This window comes from Sinocyclocheilus anshuiensis, unplaced genomic scaffold (assembly GCF_001515605.1).
Source record: "Sinocyclocheilus anshuiensis isolate Anshui unplaced genomic scaffold, SAMN03320099.WGS_v1.1 scaffold1142, whole genome shotgun sequence".
In the NCBI taxonomy this organism is placed as follows: Eukaryota; Metazoa; Chordata; class Actinopteri; order Cypriniformes; family Cyprinidae; genus Sinocyclocheilus; species Sinocyclocheilus anshuiensis.
In genome coordinates, this window is record NW_015536577.1 from 928,551 (window position 1) to 947,636 (window position 19,086).

General features: G+C 36.2%; 1 protein-coding gene across 1 annotated transcript in view; it reads left to right on the plus strand.

The window, feature by feature from the left end:
* The window catches only part of LOC107702514 (unconventional myosin-Ig-like), a 56,393-nt gene that overhangs the window by 13,913 nt on the left and 23,394 nt on the right, over positions 1 to 19,086 (plus strand). The window contains exons 13-20 of the mRNA XM_016504858.1: positions 3,880 to 3,954; positions 4,394 to 4,526; positions 6,969 to 7,135; positions 8,380 to 8,587; positions 11,645 to 11,868; positions 11,959 to 12,103; positions 14,347 to 14,451; positions 17,208 to 17,321. Coding sequence (XP_016360344.1) covers positions 3,880 to 3,954; positions 4,394 to 4,526; positions 6,969 to 7,135; positions 8,380 to 8,587; positions 11,645 to 11,868; positions 11,959 to 12,103; positions 14,347 to 14,451; positions 17,208 to 17,321 — 1,171 coding nt within the window. The remainder of the gene's footprint in view (positions 1 to 3,879; positions 3,955 to 4,393; positions 4,527 to 6,968; positions 7,136 to 8,379; positions 8,588 to 11,644; positions 11,869 to 11,958; positions 12,104 to 14,346; positions 14,452 to 17,207; positions 17,322 to 19,086) is intronic.

Here is a 19,086-nt window from a genome sequence, read left to right on the forward strand (position 1 = left end):
TCAGATACGACTGACTGACCAATATTGACAAGCCTACAACTTGGATAAGATTCCTAAAAGTTTCGCACCTACAGCACACATTACAGACATTGATGCACAAACGCGGATATGTTCTACATGTCTACAGTATAAAGAATGAATAAACCAGTCTTATAAACTCCTTGATTTTGCTTAACTTTAAATATAAAATGCATGCACTCGACAGAAAGGTTTTTGCAGGTTTTAATAAAATGTAAATTAATAACAGTCATAATAAGCATTTTTTCTAGTACGCGCCTCAGGCTTGCACAGTATCATCAACTCACTGATCAGAATCTTCGGTAATCCTCGGCAAACTTCGCCACGGCTCATTCGGTTCTTGTTGAGTCCTCGGTAATCCTCTGCAAACTTTGACAGTTGGTTGAACCGGCTCATTCGGTTCTTTTTGGGTTGGATGGGCTGTGCGTCGTGCGTCATCAACCCGGAACTAAAGTTCGATTCAGTTTGATTTGTGAACCGGCTCAACCGGTTACTTCCTGAGAACCGGCTCAAAATACCGATTCGTTCAAGAACCGAACATCACTACTTTGCGGCCATGATTCAATTACAACGAGGGAACTAATTAGTGCAACATGGCCACGATTTAACTAAAACTAAGGGAACTAATTAGTGCAATATGGTCACAGTTTAACTAAAATGAGGGAACGAATTTGTGCAACGTGGCCAAAATTGAACCAAAATGAAGGGAACTAATTAGTGCAACATGTCCATGATTGAACCAAAATAAGTAAATGAATCAGTTCAACATGTCTACGATTGAACTAAATTGAAGCCCTGTCCACACAAACGCGGGTATTTTCAAAACCGTAGCTTTTTCTGTGCGTTTTGGCCATTTGTCCACACGCAAACGCAGCACCAGGTCACTGAAACCGAACATTTTTGAAAACTCATGCCAGGGTGAAGATTTTCAAAAACTCCGGTTGCAGTGTTATTGTGTAAACAGCGAAACCGGAGTTTTTGGCTTGTGACGTCGGAGCCTGCGCTGTTATCTCCACCTACTGGAAACGTTTTCAGGCTTCTGATTGGCCAACATGGCTTTACGGTTGAGATTATTTCACCACCTGTTGGTTTGGCATGCTCTTGACAGTGTTTCATAGCATGCGTTTGCGTTTTCATGTGGACAGAGATTTTTTTTTTTTAAACGGAAGACAGCGAAATCGGAGATTTTGGCTTGTGACGTCGGAGCCTGCGGTGTTATCTCCGCCTACTGGAATCTTTTTCAGGCTTCTGATTGGCCAGCATGGCTTTACAGTTGAGATTATATCACCACCTGTTGGTTTGGCATGCTCTTGACAGTGTTTCATAGCATGCTTTTGCGTTTTCATGTGGACGGAGATTTTTTTTTAAACGGAAGAAGGAAAAACTAGGAAAAAATACCCCTGTACGTGTGGAAATGGCCTGAGAGAGTTAGTCCAAAGTGGCCACAATTTAACCAAAATGAAGGAACAAATTAGTAAAATTTTAACTAAAACAAGAGAACATATTGGTGCAAGATGGCCACAATTGAACTAAAACTAAGGGAACTTATTAGTGCAATATGGTCACAATTTAACTAAAACGAGGGAGAGAATTTGTGCAGCGTGGCCATGATTTAACTAAAACTAAGGGAACTAATTAGTGCAACATGGCCACAATTTAACAAAAATAAGTGAACAAATCAGTTCAACATGTCGATTGAACTAAATTGAGGGAAGTGATTAATGCAAAACGAAGGAACAAATTAGTAAAATGTGGCCATGATTTAACTAAAACAAGGAAACTCATTAGTGAAATGTGGCGATTGAACTTAGAGGAAATTAATTAGTGCAACGCGACCATGATTGAACTGAAAAGGCCAAAAATGGACAAATTGAGTGTTTTCACTGGAAGGTCCAGTTATCCCTTACCAAAAAGTAGTATACTTCAAGTTTATTTTAGTAAGTATACTTAAGTAAAGTTCAAGTATATTTTTTTATCGATTTAACATTACGAGGTCAAAAAAGAAAAAATAAACATATACATGGATGAATTGAGCACAGCAGGATCTATAACACGCATTTAAAAATCGATATGTGAAGTGTCCTTTCATTTCAACATTAATTCAACAGTATTTAGTCTGCAGTGAGCTAGTATTCCATTCTTAACACACTTCCTGTTTCTCTTCTATCATTTGTTCCACAAACTCATCTCACATTTATCATATGACCATTTCACACTCCATAATAAGCAGCATCATACCTCACCATACAGGCGCTGAAAATGAAGCAGATGCATTTGTAAGCCAGTATTTTTAGCTGTTATCAAATTAACTTCTATACCACTGTGACTTTGAGAATTCTCACTCTGTGACTTGGTTTGTATGTTATATGCACAGATTGCTCCCTCGGAAACCCTTAGGCTTGCTGATTTACTCAGACTCTTACCCTGTTTTCAGGAATTTGCTCGGCCTACTGTAGAAGGGCCACGGGGCAGCATCTATCCTCTCAGTACTGCTTTTACCCCAGTGATATTGCTATTCCACAGCCATGTGGCCGTGCACATGTTTGTCTGTGAGTGTGAATAAATGTGCGTGTGTTTGGAAATGTGTAAGCAAATAATGTGCACTTGCATGTATTATGCAGTGTTGTTTTCTACTTGACTGAATGAACACGTGTCTATGTGCGTGGGTCTGACTGTTGGTTTGGCACATCTGCTAATCCGGTCCACAGAACTGTATGAACTCAAGGCTGCTTTGATTTTTGTACCTGGCCAGCACATGCAATACTTCCTCTCAAGCATTTCACACTTTACGTAATCAACAAATCACAGTGAATAGCTGTTTTGTTGTTTCTGGTTTCCTGGCACAGTTTCTCGTACTTAGGATTGCTGGCGTGGTATTCTTGCTATTATTGGTATTAATTGTCCAAGTTTGTTGAAGTATATGTACACTCCCATTCAAAAGTTTGGGGTCAGTTTTTTTTTTAATAATTTTTTTATTCATCAAGGATGCATTAAATTGATCAAAAGCGTCAGTAAATACATTTATAATATTCCAAAACAATTATTTCAAATAAATGGCATTCTTTTGAAGTTTATATTCATCAAAGAATAGCAAAAAAATAAATGGATCACTTTTTTTTAAAGCAGCACAACTTTTTTCAACATTGATAATAATAAATATTTCTTGAGCAGCAAATCCACATATCAGAATGATTTCTGAAGAATCGTGTGACACTGAAGACTGGAGTGATGATGCTGAAAATTCAGCTTTGCATCACAGGAATAAATAACATTTATAAAATATATTCAGATAGAAAACAGTTATTTAAAATTTTAATATCACTTCACAATATTACTGTTTATAATGTATTTTAATATATCAAATAAATGCAGCCTTGTGGTGAATATAAGATAATTCATACAAAAACATTTAAAAATATTACCAACAGCAAACTTTTGAACAGTGTATACGAATGGTTATGATTCAGTATTATATTTTATACCTACAGTAAGTGCCATTGTATTGCCATCTGATGCCATCATGGTACCTCCAGTACTTTTCCACATCATTTCCTGTCCTTGTCTACTCTCCCGTCTATTAAAACATGGCAAAAAGGGCAAAGCAGAATGCGTCTAATTACCTTTTTAAGACCTTGCTTTCTGAAGTAGCAGTCTGAAATGTTTTGTTCATGTCATGCTGTTAGGATAATGGTCCAGGTGTAGGTTTACCTGCATGCTGTGTGAGTCATCTGTACTTGTGTGACTTGAATCACGTATGAAGGACTGTTCGCTGAGTGCTTTAACCACTGAGTCAGTCAATTAATGTAATTTCTCTTTTTATGTCTAGCCTTGTACTGATTTCTCCTTTCACTTTCCTTTCAGGTACTCAGTTGAGGGTTTTCTTGATAAGAACAAGGACCCACTTTTCCAGGATTTCAAGCGACTGATGTACAACAGGTATTTTTTCACCCTCATGTCTTTTAAAACCTGACTTTTTTGTGCACCATAAAATAATCTGTATTATGACTTGTGCAGTATACTTCAAGTTTTCTGTAGCCATACAGTGGATTTATGTGACAAACAGGCAAACATTTAAGTTAAACTGAAATTCTTGTACAGTACAGTAGTTGTCATATCTCATTCACAGTTGTGACATCAATGATGTTAAACGCCATTGATTTTGGAATGACATGAGAAAATTAATAATGACACGATCACTCATAATAATCACTATGATCACTCATTAAAGTAGGGCACTTGTTTTTAATATTCCTCTTTAGATTCCTCTTCTGTTTTATTCTAATTTCCTTTTCACTAGCATGTTCTTGCTTCTTTTTTTCCACTTAATATTTTTGGTCAACTGTTTATCACCCTCTTTTCTAATCTTTTCTTGTAGTTCTGACCCTGTCCTCAAAGAATTGTGGCCTGATGGGAAAATGAGTATTACAGAGGTGACCAAACGGCCTCTAACTGCAGCTACACTCTTCAAAAGCTCTATTATTGCTCTAGTGGACAAACTGGCCTGTAAGGTAAGAAATGACTACTTCAAATGTCAGACAGTGACCCCAAAAACATTCTGACACTTAAAGGGATAGTTCACCCAAAAATGAAAATTCTGTCATCATTTACTCACCCTCATGTCGTTCCAAACCTGTATGAGTTGCTTTCTTATGTTGAACATTTGGGTGAACTATCCCTTTAAGCCACACTTAAATATGTATAAATGTCATTGCATTAAATAAAATGTCAAACCAGATGGCATCTGCACATAAATGCTGCTGGAGCTTTTCTTCAAAATAATTTCACTTTCTGAGCCATTATTACAACAACTTTTAAGCAACTAGTGTCAGGGTATTTTTAGTGGATGTATGGAGTTCAGAAAGGTGTCTTTCTTTTAAATAAATGCCACTTGGTTTAATGAATGTTATATAATGTACTTGTGTGTGTGTGTGTGTGTGTGTGTGTGTGTGTGTGTGTGTTTGTGTGTGAGAGAGAGAGAGAGAGAGAGAAAGGATAGCAAACCAGACGTGTGTCTGTGTGTGTGTGTGTGTGTGTGTGTGTGTTTTAAGTACACTTTAAGTGTCGAAAAAAATTGGGGATCACTATTTAGATTCCACGTAACTTGATTTAGTAATTTAACATTGATCTTATTTTAACGTAATCCACGTCAATTCTTTTTCATGCACATCCTTATCTTATGATTTCGGTTCATTTATACAAAATTTCTAAGTCAGCTGAGCCCATTATGTTCATCATTTTAAAATCTCACGAATTGGTGTAGATAGGGGCCATTGTGGTACATTATGTCTGCAAGAGTTTATGTGTAGAATTAAACAGGAATCTAATCTGGGCTTAATCTACACAACTACCCCTTTAATACTGTTCACTGTGAAAAGATGAAATGGGGGTCTCTCAGAATAGCTCAAGTAATCTCTTATGTAGACGTGTTGAAAAATGTAATCTCTCTAATGGAGACTGTCTGTATTTGATAAAGCAGTTAACAGCAGAGGAACACCTGCTAAATCCTGCTTTAGTTTGGAGTCATGGGCAGCTCTCCTCTCCTCTCCTATTAAAGAATCTGTGACATTTGGTGCTGTTATTTTGGGATGACCCAGTGCATCCATGATAGTTTCTGTGTCTGCCAGGCTGTATGTGTGTGTGTGCACTTGTGTGTTTGTGTAGTAAAGTGGGGCTGAATCCGGGGCAGCTTCTGCTTTTTTAGGTCACAGTAAACGACTGGCTGCCCTCCCTCTGCTCCTGTGGGAACACCTGTACCTCATCTGACCGCTCACCCCATCCATCCTGACTTCACATGCTCTCTACACTGTAAAAAAAAAAAAAAAAGAATATGTGCGGCCGTTACCTCAAAAAGCTTCTACCTGATATGAACCTCAAAATTACTTTTGCAAAGTAGACAGCTTGATTTAGTAATTTAACAAGTTAATTTAGATGTTATCACATGAAACACATGTTAGGTTGCCTATTGTCTGTAACAATATCTCTGAATCACTTTTAAAAAAATCACCTCAATCACTGTTGTTGAGACCGTATGGATGGATGGTGGATAGATAGATAGATAGATAGATAGATAGATAGATAGATAGATAGATAGATAGATAGAATAGATAGATAGAACGACAGAATAGATAGATAGATAGAACGACAGAACAGATAGATAGAACGACAGAATAGATAGATAGACAGATAGAACGACAGAATAGATAGATAGATAGAACGACAGAATAGATAGATAGAACGACAGAATAGATAGAATAGATAGATAGAACGACAGAATAGATAGATAGAATAGATAGATAGAACGACAGAATAGATAGATAGATAGAACGACAGAACAGATAGATAGAACGACAGAATAGATAGATAGACAGATAGAACGACAGAATAGATAGATAGATAGAACGACAGAATAGATAGATAGAACGACAGAATAGATAGAATAGATAGATAGAACGACAGAATAGATAGATAGATAGAACGACAGAAGATAGATAGATAGATAGACAGACAGACAGACAATGTTGAGAGAATGACATGAGGAGGTTGTTGTGTAGTAGAGAAGGGGAACGGTGAGCTCTCTATTCATGTGGAAAACTCACAGTTCTAGGAATTGTCATAATCAGTGTAACACGGTGCAGTCTTGATGAAGTGAGCTTTACGCTTCCAGGAAAGGTCAGGGAGAAAAAGTCCCTTTGATTCTTTGCAAATTGTGTAGCGTTTACATAATGATACTTTCTATTATTTTAGTAGTTGGCCTTCTGTTATTATTAGTACAACTAACAACTTTGAACCACAACCATATAATTTCATGTTGCCTTCATTAAATCTTTGTCATTGGCTATTAAACTAACTTCTTGGTCAGCTGCAGTTCAATAATGTACCTTTAAGACCTTTGGGAAATGGTTTTATTTAGCAATTTCTGCAAATGATGTGAGATTAAATTTTTCATACAGGAGCCATACTATGTGCGGTGTATAAAGCCAAATGAAGTGAAGTCTCCCATGCTGTTTAATGACGGACGCTGTCAGCACCAAGTGGCGTACCTGGGACTGCTGGAGAATGTCCGTGTGCGTCGAGCTGGATTTGCCTACAGACAGCCTTACGCACGCTTTCTGCAGAGGTGAGAATTCACACATGCTACTTTTCTACAGACTGAAATTCGCCAGTTTAAATCAGTGGTTCTCAACTTTTTTGATTCCAAGGGTCCGCATTTTGATTTCTTAGTGTCCAAGACAATATTTAGAGGCCCCCATAATATTTCTGCTGTAATGACAAAACTGGTTTCAAACTTTAATTTTACAGAGTGTTATTATAATAATATAATTAAATAAAATCATTTATATAAATGCTTCAATTCCCTAATTTCAGAAGTTTCAAGAACTAAATTTTCCTGTGGTTTGTGAAAGATTTTTAAAATAATTTTTTACTCCCAAATTAAATATTCTCGGCAATTTCTACCAGGGTTATAATAGGGTTATCATAGTTTAAAATAAAAATAAAATATTGAAAATAAAATATTTATTATTTTCTTTTATTTATTTTTTTTCAGCTACATTTCTTCTTTTGATTTAGTTTAACTTGATGTACTACAATAACTAAAAATGACAGACAGACATAGATAGATAGATAGACAGACAGACAGACAGACAGACAGACAGATAGATAGATAGATAGATAGATAGATAGACACTTACTAAAAATAAATTAAAAATAAAAAAGACATTAAAAAAGACAAAAAATCAAACTTATTTTATAATAATCTTATATGCCAAAATCACAACAAAATTATTAAAAATATGAATAAAAACAATAACTGTATCTCAATGAAACAAAAATAACACTGATTTCTACCTGATAAAATATTTTAGATCTTGACATAACTAGAAAAAATGTATATTCATTCACATATTTAATACGTTTCCATGACTCCAAATCTAGAAATCACACTTTTAAAATTCCCTCATTTATCCAGGTTTTCCAAGAATGTGGGAACCGTGGTTTTTAAATAAAATGACAGGTTTTTAGCATATTTGTATTATTTAAAGCATATTTTGTCTTATTTTAAATAATTGTAAGCCATTTTGCATCTCCTTGGAGTTATGCTGAGGCCCCCTACTGGGTCCCGGGCCTGGGTTAAGAGCCATTGGTTTAGATGCATTGGTTTAGTGCTGATAGTTGGTGAACCAAAAATAATTAAAATCATGTATTAAATTAGTACTCTATAAAGATTCACTAAACAGTGGCACCACATAGCATGTGCTATTTCGTAAAAAAATGCATCTAATTCACTAGGCACCTGCAATAAAAAGCAGGTGCTAAATGCACTGGCCACGAGTAAATTCTGGCTGCTACCTTCATGCTCAGGTACAAGATGACCTGTGAATACACCTGGCCTAATCACCTGATGAGCTCTGACCAGGAGGCTGTGGAGGCCATCGTGAACCAACACGGCTTTGAGGACGATGTAGCTTATGGCCACACCAAGCTATTCGTGAGAACCCCTCGCACGCTCTTCACGCTGGAGCAAGAGAGAGCCGCGCTCATCCCCATACTAGTGCTGTTCTTACAGAAGGTGACAGACACCGTCTATTTACTTTTCCCTCTCTATCTGTTTCCTGAGGCGCTTTAGGTCTCTCAACATTGTATTTCTTATTATCCTGTACCACTGCTGCTTCCCGTCTTTCTCCTCCTTCTCCCATTTAATTTCAGTGTTTTCTTGCTCTCTGTAGCTGTCTCACTGAATCATTCTTGACTTCTTCATTTTTTTTAATGTGTTCAGAGGTGACATGACAGTGGAGTGGGATCATAACACCTAGACAGCAGCTCCCTCTGCACCCCCACTTCAGTCGATCTTTATAACCTCATACATTTGATCTTGCAGAGCATAAATCTATATTTACATCCTCATCTACGTGTTTTATTGTTAATGGGAACCCATTCCTATTCAAAGCCGATATAAATATACCTGTTTATATGTAAAGCAATATTTATTTGCACTTATGAACATTATAAAAATGTATATTTATTTGTATGTTTTGTACATGTTGATTCAAATCTGCTTTGAACGATTATAGTGGGCTCATACATGAAGATATGGATGTAAATCTGTTCATTATTTCTAGGTTTTCCCACTCATTCATCTGGTGTGTAGGCTGTATGTGACTCTAATAACAGTGATTGTGGTAATGATTATGAGTGGTGGATTATTCTTGTTGCATTCAATTATTCATCTGCAGTGTGAGTTGCCCTGATTTCACTTCTGTCCCACTTAATGCTGCCTGACTTAAACTAAAGGACAGCTTAGTCAAAACTCAGTCCTGCATAGCAGATGAGACGACCCAGCAGGTGCCATGTTTCTGTCCGTCTCACTGACTCGCTCACTCATTTATTCCCTGAATCATTTGATCATTCACTCATTCACTTACTCATTTTTTCACTGGATCATTTGATAATTCATTCACTCACTCATTTATTAACTGAATCATTTGATCGTTCACTCACTCACTCACTAATTTATTCACTGAATCATTCTATCAGTCACTCATTCACTCACTCATTCATTCACTGAATCATTTGACCACTCACTCATTTATTCACTGAATCATTCGATCCTTCACTCGCTCGCTCGCTCACTCACTCAATTATTCACTGATTCATTTGATCCTTCTCTCACGCATTCACTTAATTATTCAATAACTCAGTCATTATTAATTGAATCATCTGATCATTCACTCACTCATTTATTCACTAAATCTATAGGTCACTCATTCACTTATTCACTGAATATTTTAATAATTCACTCACTCGCACGCTCGATTGTTCACTGAATCATTCAATCATTCACTCATTTATTCATTAAATCATTAGATCATTCATTCACTTATTCACTGAATCATTTGATCATTCAAGGGATAGTTCACCCAAAAATGAAAATTCTTTCATTAATCACTCACCCTCATGTCATTCCAAACCCGTAGGACCTTCGTTCATCTTCGGAACACAAATTAAGATATTTACGATGAAATCCAAGAGCTCTCTGACCCTCCATAGACAGCAAGGGAACTACTACAGTCAAGGCACAGAAACGTAGTGAGGACATCGTTAAAATGGTCCATGGGACATCAGTGATTCACTCACTTATTCACTGAATCATTTGATCACTCACTCACACATTTATTCACTGAATCATTCGATCACTCACTCACTTACTCACTCAGTCATTCACTCACTCACTCACTCACACATTTATTTACTGAATCATTTGATCACTCACTCACTCACTTACTCAGTCATTCACTCACTCACTCCCTCACACACACATTTATTCACTGAATCATTCGATCACTCACTTACTCACTCAGTCATTCACTCACTCACTCACTCACTCACTCACTCACTCACACATTTATTCACTGAATCATTCGATCACTCACTCACTTACTCACTCGGTCATTCACTCACTCACTCACTCACTCACTCACTCACACACATTTATTCACTGAATCATTCCATCACTCACTCACTCACTCACCCGGTCATTCACTCACTCACTCACACACACACATTTATTCACTGAATCATTCGATCACTCACTCACTAACTTACTCAGTCATTCACTCACTCACACATTTATTCACTGAATCATTCGATCACTCACTCACTTACTCACTTGGTCATTCACTCACTCACTCACTCACTCACTCACTCACTCACTCACTCACTCACTCACTCACTCACTCACACACATTTATTCACTGAATCATTCGATCACTCACTCACTTACTCCCTCAGTCATTCATTCACTCACTCACTCATTCACTCACTCACTCACTCACACATTTATCCAATAATTAATTCTGTCATTCACTCGTTATACTCATATATTCATTCAGCAGTGAATAATCAGGTCTTTATCTCTCTCACTCTACCATATATCTCATTGCACCTTGTAAACTTCACTCTATCAGCTGTCATATCTTTCATAGTTGTTTATTTGAGTTACTGTACATTTGTCACACTTCAATACTCCCAAACCCAATTTGCATTCTTTTTACCTTTTATTTTCCTTATCAATGCTAAACAGTGCATTATATATAATAACACTGTTCCCAACAATATGGAGCGGCCTCTGTGCCCACTGCCTGCATCATTCTATCTGAAATGGAACATAAGTGTTTCTTGAGGAGCAAATCAGTATATTAATATGATTTCTGAAGGATCATGTGACACTGACGACTGGAGTAATGATGCTAAAAATTCAGCTTTGCATCAGAAATAAATTACATTTTAAAATATATTACAATATAAAACTGTTTTAAATTGTATTAATACTTCACAATATAACTATTTTTACTGTATTTTTGGTCAAATAAATGCAGCCTTTGTAAACATAAGGGACTTCTTTCAAAAACATTTAAAATGTAACCAACCTCAAACTTTTGACCGGTAGTGTATGCACATGCAATGCTCTTAGAATTTATTATTTAAGGTACTTTAATGCCCTTAATGCCTGGGCAGTTTAGATTTTGCAACAGAATATGTTTCACCAGCCACATCACAGGGACAGTGTTTAGTGTCTTCAGCGGGTTTCCCTCACATTCATTCAACCTGTATTTGTGTTTTTCTGCAGGTTTGGAGAGGTGCATTAGCACGTATGCGATGTAGGAAAATAAGGGCAATCTATACCATAATGACATATTATAAATGCTATAAGGTGAAGGCTCACTTCTGGGAAGTGGAGAGACGTTTCGCCAACGTTCGAAACATGGCCGACTATGGGAAGAGTGTGGAGTGGCCGAAACCACCTGCAGCCCTGGTGCAGTTCCACAGAATCACACAACACCTCTACCGCCGGTATTACCATGACTTCATCTTCATGATGTTATCATGTCTTTTTCTTAATCGTTTGGCCTTCCTCTCATGCTTTCACTGCCTCTCTCTTAGATGGTGGGCCCGGCAGCTAATTAAAAACATCCCTCCGTCTGACGTGGCGGAGGTGAGGGCAAAAGTAGCTGCTCTGTCAGCTCTGAGCGGGGAGAGAGTGGACTGGGGCTACAGCCGTGCCTGGGAGAGAGACTATTTGGCCAATGTGAGTTTTTCATTTAGAACTTTCACTTTGTATTTTTACATAGTATGCAGGATTTTTACATTGATTAAGCTTATTAAAGTTTTCAGTTTAATAAAGCTTTAAGCCCAGTGGTATATGCAGGAATATTTGGCGGACATAAAAGAACAATTCACCCAAAAACTAAAATAGTTGATATACCATCATATCAAACCATATGACTTTCTTTTTCTTTTGCGGAACACAGAAGATGTTTTGAACAATGTTCACGCTGCTGTTTTCCAAATAACAAATGTGAGCTTTCAAGCTCCAAAAATTATAAAAATCATGATAAAAACTAGCACAAATGTGCCATAAATCAGAATTCACGTTCATGTATATTCAAATGTGAAGAAAATCTGTTTGCTCCCATTGAACGAAATTAATTAATGTCATTTGTAAATTAGTTTTTGCTGAAGTACAGTTGTTTTTTTATATTCACAAACTTTTCTCTGTGAGAAAGCAGTAATTTTAATATGTTTCTTATAGCTGTACATAACATGCAAAAAATAAAAAATAAACACTATGGCCAAGAAAAATGTAGTAATTCATGGTCATGTTTTATTAATTAGTTTCCTTGTTTTAATTCAATCGTGGTCACTTTAATTTGGCAATCGTGGCAATCGTGGCAATGAGGGAATAAATTAGTAAAATGTGTCATAAAATAAGGGAACAAATTATATGGGCAAAAAATCTTAGTTTGTGGCCATGATATCTTGTTTTTATTTTTCCCCCGCATGTCTCTGTAGTATATATAATTATCCTGGGGATTTCACTAAAAGCCTGCATGAGCATCTTGACATCAAAACGTTAAGCCCATTATCATTAAATCCCACTTTATGGTTTAGTCATCATTTTGTCCAAACCAGTCTCTTGTTGTTGTGCCTAAACAAACAGCATTGACACTCTGAGCTGTTGACACCAAGCACATGACTATTGGTGACTCAACAACAGGTCAACAGATTGCATCTACTTCTTGTTGTTGTACAATCAAAAATTAGCCTATTTTGACCCTCACAGACCCCACCTGTGTTTGTTTCCAGCCTTATGCTTTTAAATTACCATCATTACACAAATCAGTGTTCAACTGATGCAGTCTCATATGCGTCGTTGGCACATGGCTGCCGCATGTGAAGGTGTTAAATGTAGCTGGTGTTTTTTGGGTGAGAGATGTCTCTTGCTATATCTGAGGAGTTAACAGCCATACACAAGACCATCCTAATGCCCTGATTTCACTGCTTGAAAACCGGCTTTGATCAGATGCTAGTCCTGGCATATTTATGCTGATAATGCTGGTTTGATTCTGCTTCACTAACCAAACAGTTCGACTGTCTGGTGAATATGGTTAACCAAAGGGCTCTTTCCGGTTAAATAGATATTTCACCCAAAACAAATGTACTCTCGCTAATGTTGTTCCAAAGCTTTTCTTTCTTTCTAATTTAATTTAATTTAATAATTTAATTTAATTTATTTTTTATTATGTTTTGTTTTGTTTTATTTTATTATTATTATTATTATTATTTTATTTTTATTTTTTTGTTAAAGAAGCTAAACTTTTCTAAAGATCTTACCTGTCTTATCTGTTTTTCCACTGCTTAGATTGATGTTTTTATGAGCCTTTCTTTTACACTTTTCTTTGCATTTTCTTTGACATTTTCAAGGACAAGCAAAACATAATCTCACTTGAACTAAAGTCGAGAGCCCTGTGGCTCCAAATAATTCTCACTCCAGTGGTGTGAAATGAAGAGCGAGTCCATGTGCTCAATACAGTAGTCGAAGAAGAGCTTTCTTTTCTTTCTAATAATCCCGTAGAATTTTCCTCAGCAGCATGAGACTTATTGTGACTTCTGTATTTCACAACGCACATTTTTAGAGCTCACAAGATGCATGATGAATGCTCCTTCCTGTCGTCACAGTTTATATCGGCTGTAACAGATGAGCTTTCAAAGACCTTTGAAGTTTTCATATCATCTAAATGAATCAAAAGCTTATTCATGAAGCGCTGTTGAGAATCTGTTGTTGCAGATAAGGTGTCATGTCTGTTTGACGCATTAGTGGAGTGGGCTGGTGACGATGATGACTGTGTTTTTAAATCCGTCATGCATTGATTTGAATTGATATCAAGGAAGCCATGGAAGCATAAGTGTGCTTGTTGTTTGTGTTGCTTGTGTGACTAAGCTTCTCAGAATCTAGTGTCATAAATCCAGTAATGTGTCTCTCCACTGCAGGCAAAAGACTCTTCTCTGATGAGCACCAACTTTGTGCGCATCACTAAAGAGCTGAAGAACAAAGACCAGTACAGCCAGGTCCTCTTTTCATGCTCTGTCAGGATGGTAGGCTTTTTACATTTCAATTTCACTGTTAATAAATGACAAAAACTATGCATTTGTACTGCCAAAGCATTTGCGGAGGATAGTTAAATGAGGAAATCCTGTAAAATAGCAATAGCACAAATGTAGTAAACTGTGATCAAGCAAACAGAAAATAAAATAGCTGTATAGAGTAAACAAGTAATATTAATAACAAAGTAAAATTAAAATAGTGAGAATGGAGTAAACAAACAATATTAACAAATAAAGTAACAATAGTGTAATTGGACTAAACAAACAATATTAACAAATAAAGTAACAATAGTGTGATTGGAGTAAACAAACAATATTAACAAATAAAGTAACAATAGTGTGATTGGAGTAAACAAGCAATATTAACAAATAAAGTAACAATAGTGTGATTGCTGGAGTAAACAAACAATATTAACAAATAAATTAACAATAGTGTGATTGGAGTAAACAAACAATATTAACAAATAAAGTAACAATAGTGTGATTGGAGTAAACAAGCAATATTAACAAATAAAGTAACAATAGTGTGATTGGAGTAAACAAACAATATTAACAAATAGCACAAATGGAGTAAACAAGAAATATTAGCAATTAAAATAATATAACAATAGTGCAAATGAAGTAAACAAGCAAGATTATCAAATAAAATAAAATAACAATGGTGTGAATGTAGAAAACAAACAATATTAACAAATAAAATAATAGCATGAATGGAGTAAACAAACAATATCATCAAATAATGTAAAATTACAACAATGTGAATGAAATAAACAAGCAATATTATCAAATAAAACAAAATTACAAGTGTGAATGGCGTAAACAAGCAATATATTATCAAATTAAATAAAACAATACTGTGAATGAAGTAAACTATATTAACAAATGTAGTAAAATTCCAACATTGTGAGTGTAGTAAGCAAGCAATGTTATCAAATCAAATAAAACAACATTGTGAATGAAGTCAAAAAAACAATATTAACAAATGTAATAAAATTACAGCAGTATGAATGGAGTAAACAAGCAGTGTTAACAAATAAAGTAAAATAAATTAAGTGTAAATGAAATAATCAAACAATATTAGCAAATAAAACAAAATAACAGTAGTGCAAATGGAGTAATCAACTTTGCAATATATATATACAAGCAATATTAACTAATAATATAGCACAATACTAAAAAAAAAGCAAAATAAGAGTATGTGTTTTAAATAAGTACTATGTGATAAATGTTACAAATAAGTAAATAAGTACTATTAAGAAGAAAAACATTAATACAAATGCAAAATAAAACTAGATAAAAAAAGTTTGTCAAGACAAACTTTAGGTTGGCTTGAGAAAGCCTAGCCTGAAAGTTTAAAGCAGTTGTAAAATTAAGTTTCAAAATGTAGATAGATTAGATATATGTTAATAACATGTTTCTAGCATGATTAGGGTGTTTTAACATGATTGGCCTGTTTACTAGCATATTGCTGGCATGATTAGCATGTTGCTAGCATGATTAGCAAGTAACTAGCATGTTGCTAGCATGATTAGCGAGTTGCTAGCATGTTGCTAGCATGATTAACAAGTAACTAGCATGTTGCTAGCATGACTAGCAAGGGACTAGCATGTCGCTAGCATGATTAGCAAGTTAATGGCATGTCACTAGCATGTTTCTAGCCTGATTAGCCTGTTACTAGCATGTTGCTAGCATGATTAGCAAGTAACTAGCATGTTGCTAGCATGATTAGCAAGTTACTAGCATGGCGCTAGCATGTTTCTAGCATGATTAGCATGTTACTAGCATGTTTCTAACATATTATTATTATTATTATTATTCTTAGACTAAATTAGGGCTGAACGATTTTGGAAAATAATCGAATTGCGATTTTTTTTTACCAATATTGCGATTTAATATGCAATTATTTATGAAAGCTCTTTATGTTCTGTATTATTCAACAAAGACAAGCTTCCAACCTTGTAAGCATATAATAATTATGACAACATAAAGCACTGACAAATAAGCCTGGTGTAAACATTAATATGAAAGTCAGTAACAAATCACACAAACTAAAGTAGATTGCAGAAATATAAAAAGGTGTGTGTCATCAAAGTACTGCGAGAGCTATAAGAGAGCGCGGAGCGCATTTTTTCATATCGCGATATTATCACAAATGCAATTAATCATTCAGCCCTAGTCTAAATTTCTGGAAAAAAAAGTAACATACTTATTATAGGGTAAACATGACAAAATATAGTCTCTCTCTCTCTCTCTCTCTCTCTCTCTCTCTCACACACACACACACACACACACACACACACACACATACTCCCTTATTCACCAAACTCCAAGTCACCGAGTCTCATTCACTTTCTCATTTACTCACTCATGAGCGCCTTTGACCATACCTAACGTGGAGATCAGAAGCACAGCCGAGTGCTCAGTGTTTGACTGCCTTGAGCAAAGATTGTAAAACACACTCTCTATCATACCGCTGCAGCTATAGATGCTGCTACCAGTGGTCCAGTTTATCTTCCCTTCCCAGCGAGACTCAACCCAACTTCACAAGCTATGTTTAAAGGCATGAACCTGCAGTACAATAGGGGAGCAGCGCATAAACATACCAACAGTGCTGATGCGAAGGTTGCTCATGAATTTCAATAAGCCCTGAATATCATTGTTACTTATTATTACAGTCAAGCTCAGACAGAGGAAGCTAGTTTACCTAATGTCTGCCTTTTCTCTCTCCTGATCTCTCTTTTCTCCAGCTCAACTGGTTCAACAACACAAAGGACAGAGCTCTACTCATCACAGACAAGCATATCTACAGGCTGGAACCTAAAAAACACTTTAAAGTGCAAAAACGAATATCGCTTGATGCAGTAAGTATTTAGTATGCAGTCACCCCCCACCCACCAAAAAAGGGGTGGGGGAGTTTCGCAGCGATTTTATGGAAGAACCATTTTTGGGTCCTCATCCTCAACCTTTTAAGAACCTTTCAGTGATTAGTTCCTAAAAGAATAGCTCACCTAAAAATGAAAAAATGCTGAAAATTTACTCTCAGACCATCCAGCATATAGATGTGAGTTTGTTTCTTCATCTGAACAGATTTGGATAAATTTAGCATTATATCACTTGCTCAGCAATGGATCCTCTGCAGTGAATGGGTGCCGTCAGAATGAGAGTCCTAACAGCTGATAAAAACATCACAACAATCCACAAGTAATCCACACCACTCCAGTCCATCAGTTACTGTCTTGTGAAGTGAAAAGCTGTTTGTAAGAGTTTGTAAGAAACAAATGCATCAAGACGTCTTTAACTTCAAACTGTTGCTTCCAGCTAAAATCCTCTATCAATAATATTGCTTTCTCTAGTAAAACACTTGTCACTTGTCTGAATCAGGAGAGAAATATGCACAAAATCAAGCACTGTTTACAAGTGAAAACAGTTCTAAACTAATATGTGGGTGGATTTTGATGTGAGAGGACAACAGGGGATGGACTTTTTCACTGGTGGAAGTGTTATTATGGATATGGACTCGTATTTTGATTTATTTCTTACAAACACACAGCTTTTAAGACGTTAATTGGTGGACTGCAGTGGTGTGGATTACTTGTGGATTATCGTGATGTTTTTATCAGCTGTTTGGACTCTCATTCTGACGGCACCCACTCACTGCAGAGGATCCACTGGTGAGCAAGTGATGTGATGCTACATTTCTCCAAATCTGTTCCCATGAAGAAACAAACTCATTTAGATCTTGGATGGCCTGAGGGTGAGAACATTTTCAGCAAATTTTCATTTTTGGGTGAACTATTCCTTTAAAAGAACAATTTTTTAGTGTGAAGAACATTTTAAAGATCTAAAGAACCCTTTTCCACTATAAAGAACCTTTTGTACAATATAAATGTTTTATGGATGTTGAAAGTATTTCCATCAATGAACCATCAATACCAATTAAGAACCTTTATTTTTATGAGTGTGAAATGAAGCCTTAAAAAGAAAGCAGACACGTCTTGGTATCTGTCATTGTCTGGGTTTGTTTTTGCTTTATGTAACTGTGCAATGTGGGTTAGTGCATCTGTCTGCTGCAGTCTCGCTGTCTCCTGGCTCTTTTGGACTTGTTACCAACTACCAACTGGTCTCTCTTATTAGATGACAGCACTAATACTCCATATGACCAGCCATGTCAGATGGTTTAACAGGGTCATTCACAAACTCCTGGCTGCGTCGGAGGGAATTCAGTGACCAGAACAGTCTGTGTGTGAGGTGTCTGACCTACATTCTGTATGCGTTCTCAGATGCGATACAGTGAGAGAGGGATTTGGACACACACTGCAGCACTGCAGTCTGAGCTCCCCTTCACAATCACATACACACACATTAAACCTGCAATTTTATCCATATTTGTATGTTTCACACATCTCTAGCGGAAGCAAGACCAGATGTCTCAGAGAGAGAGGTAGAGATAAGCGATTGGGCAGAACAAGCTGCAGTATAGCACTGAATCTCGACAAATATGCACACATACTCTTCAACACATAATTTTCATGCTACAGCTGTCATTATGATATTTACAGATTTGAATATAGCACAATAAAAAAATAATTATATATATATATATATATATATATATATATATTTCTG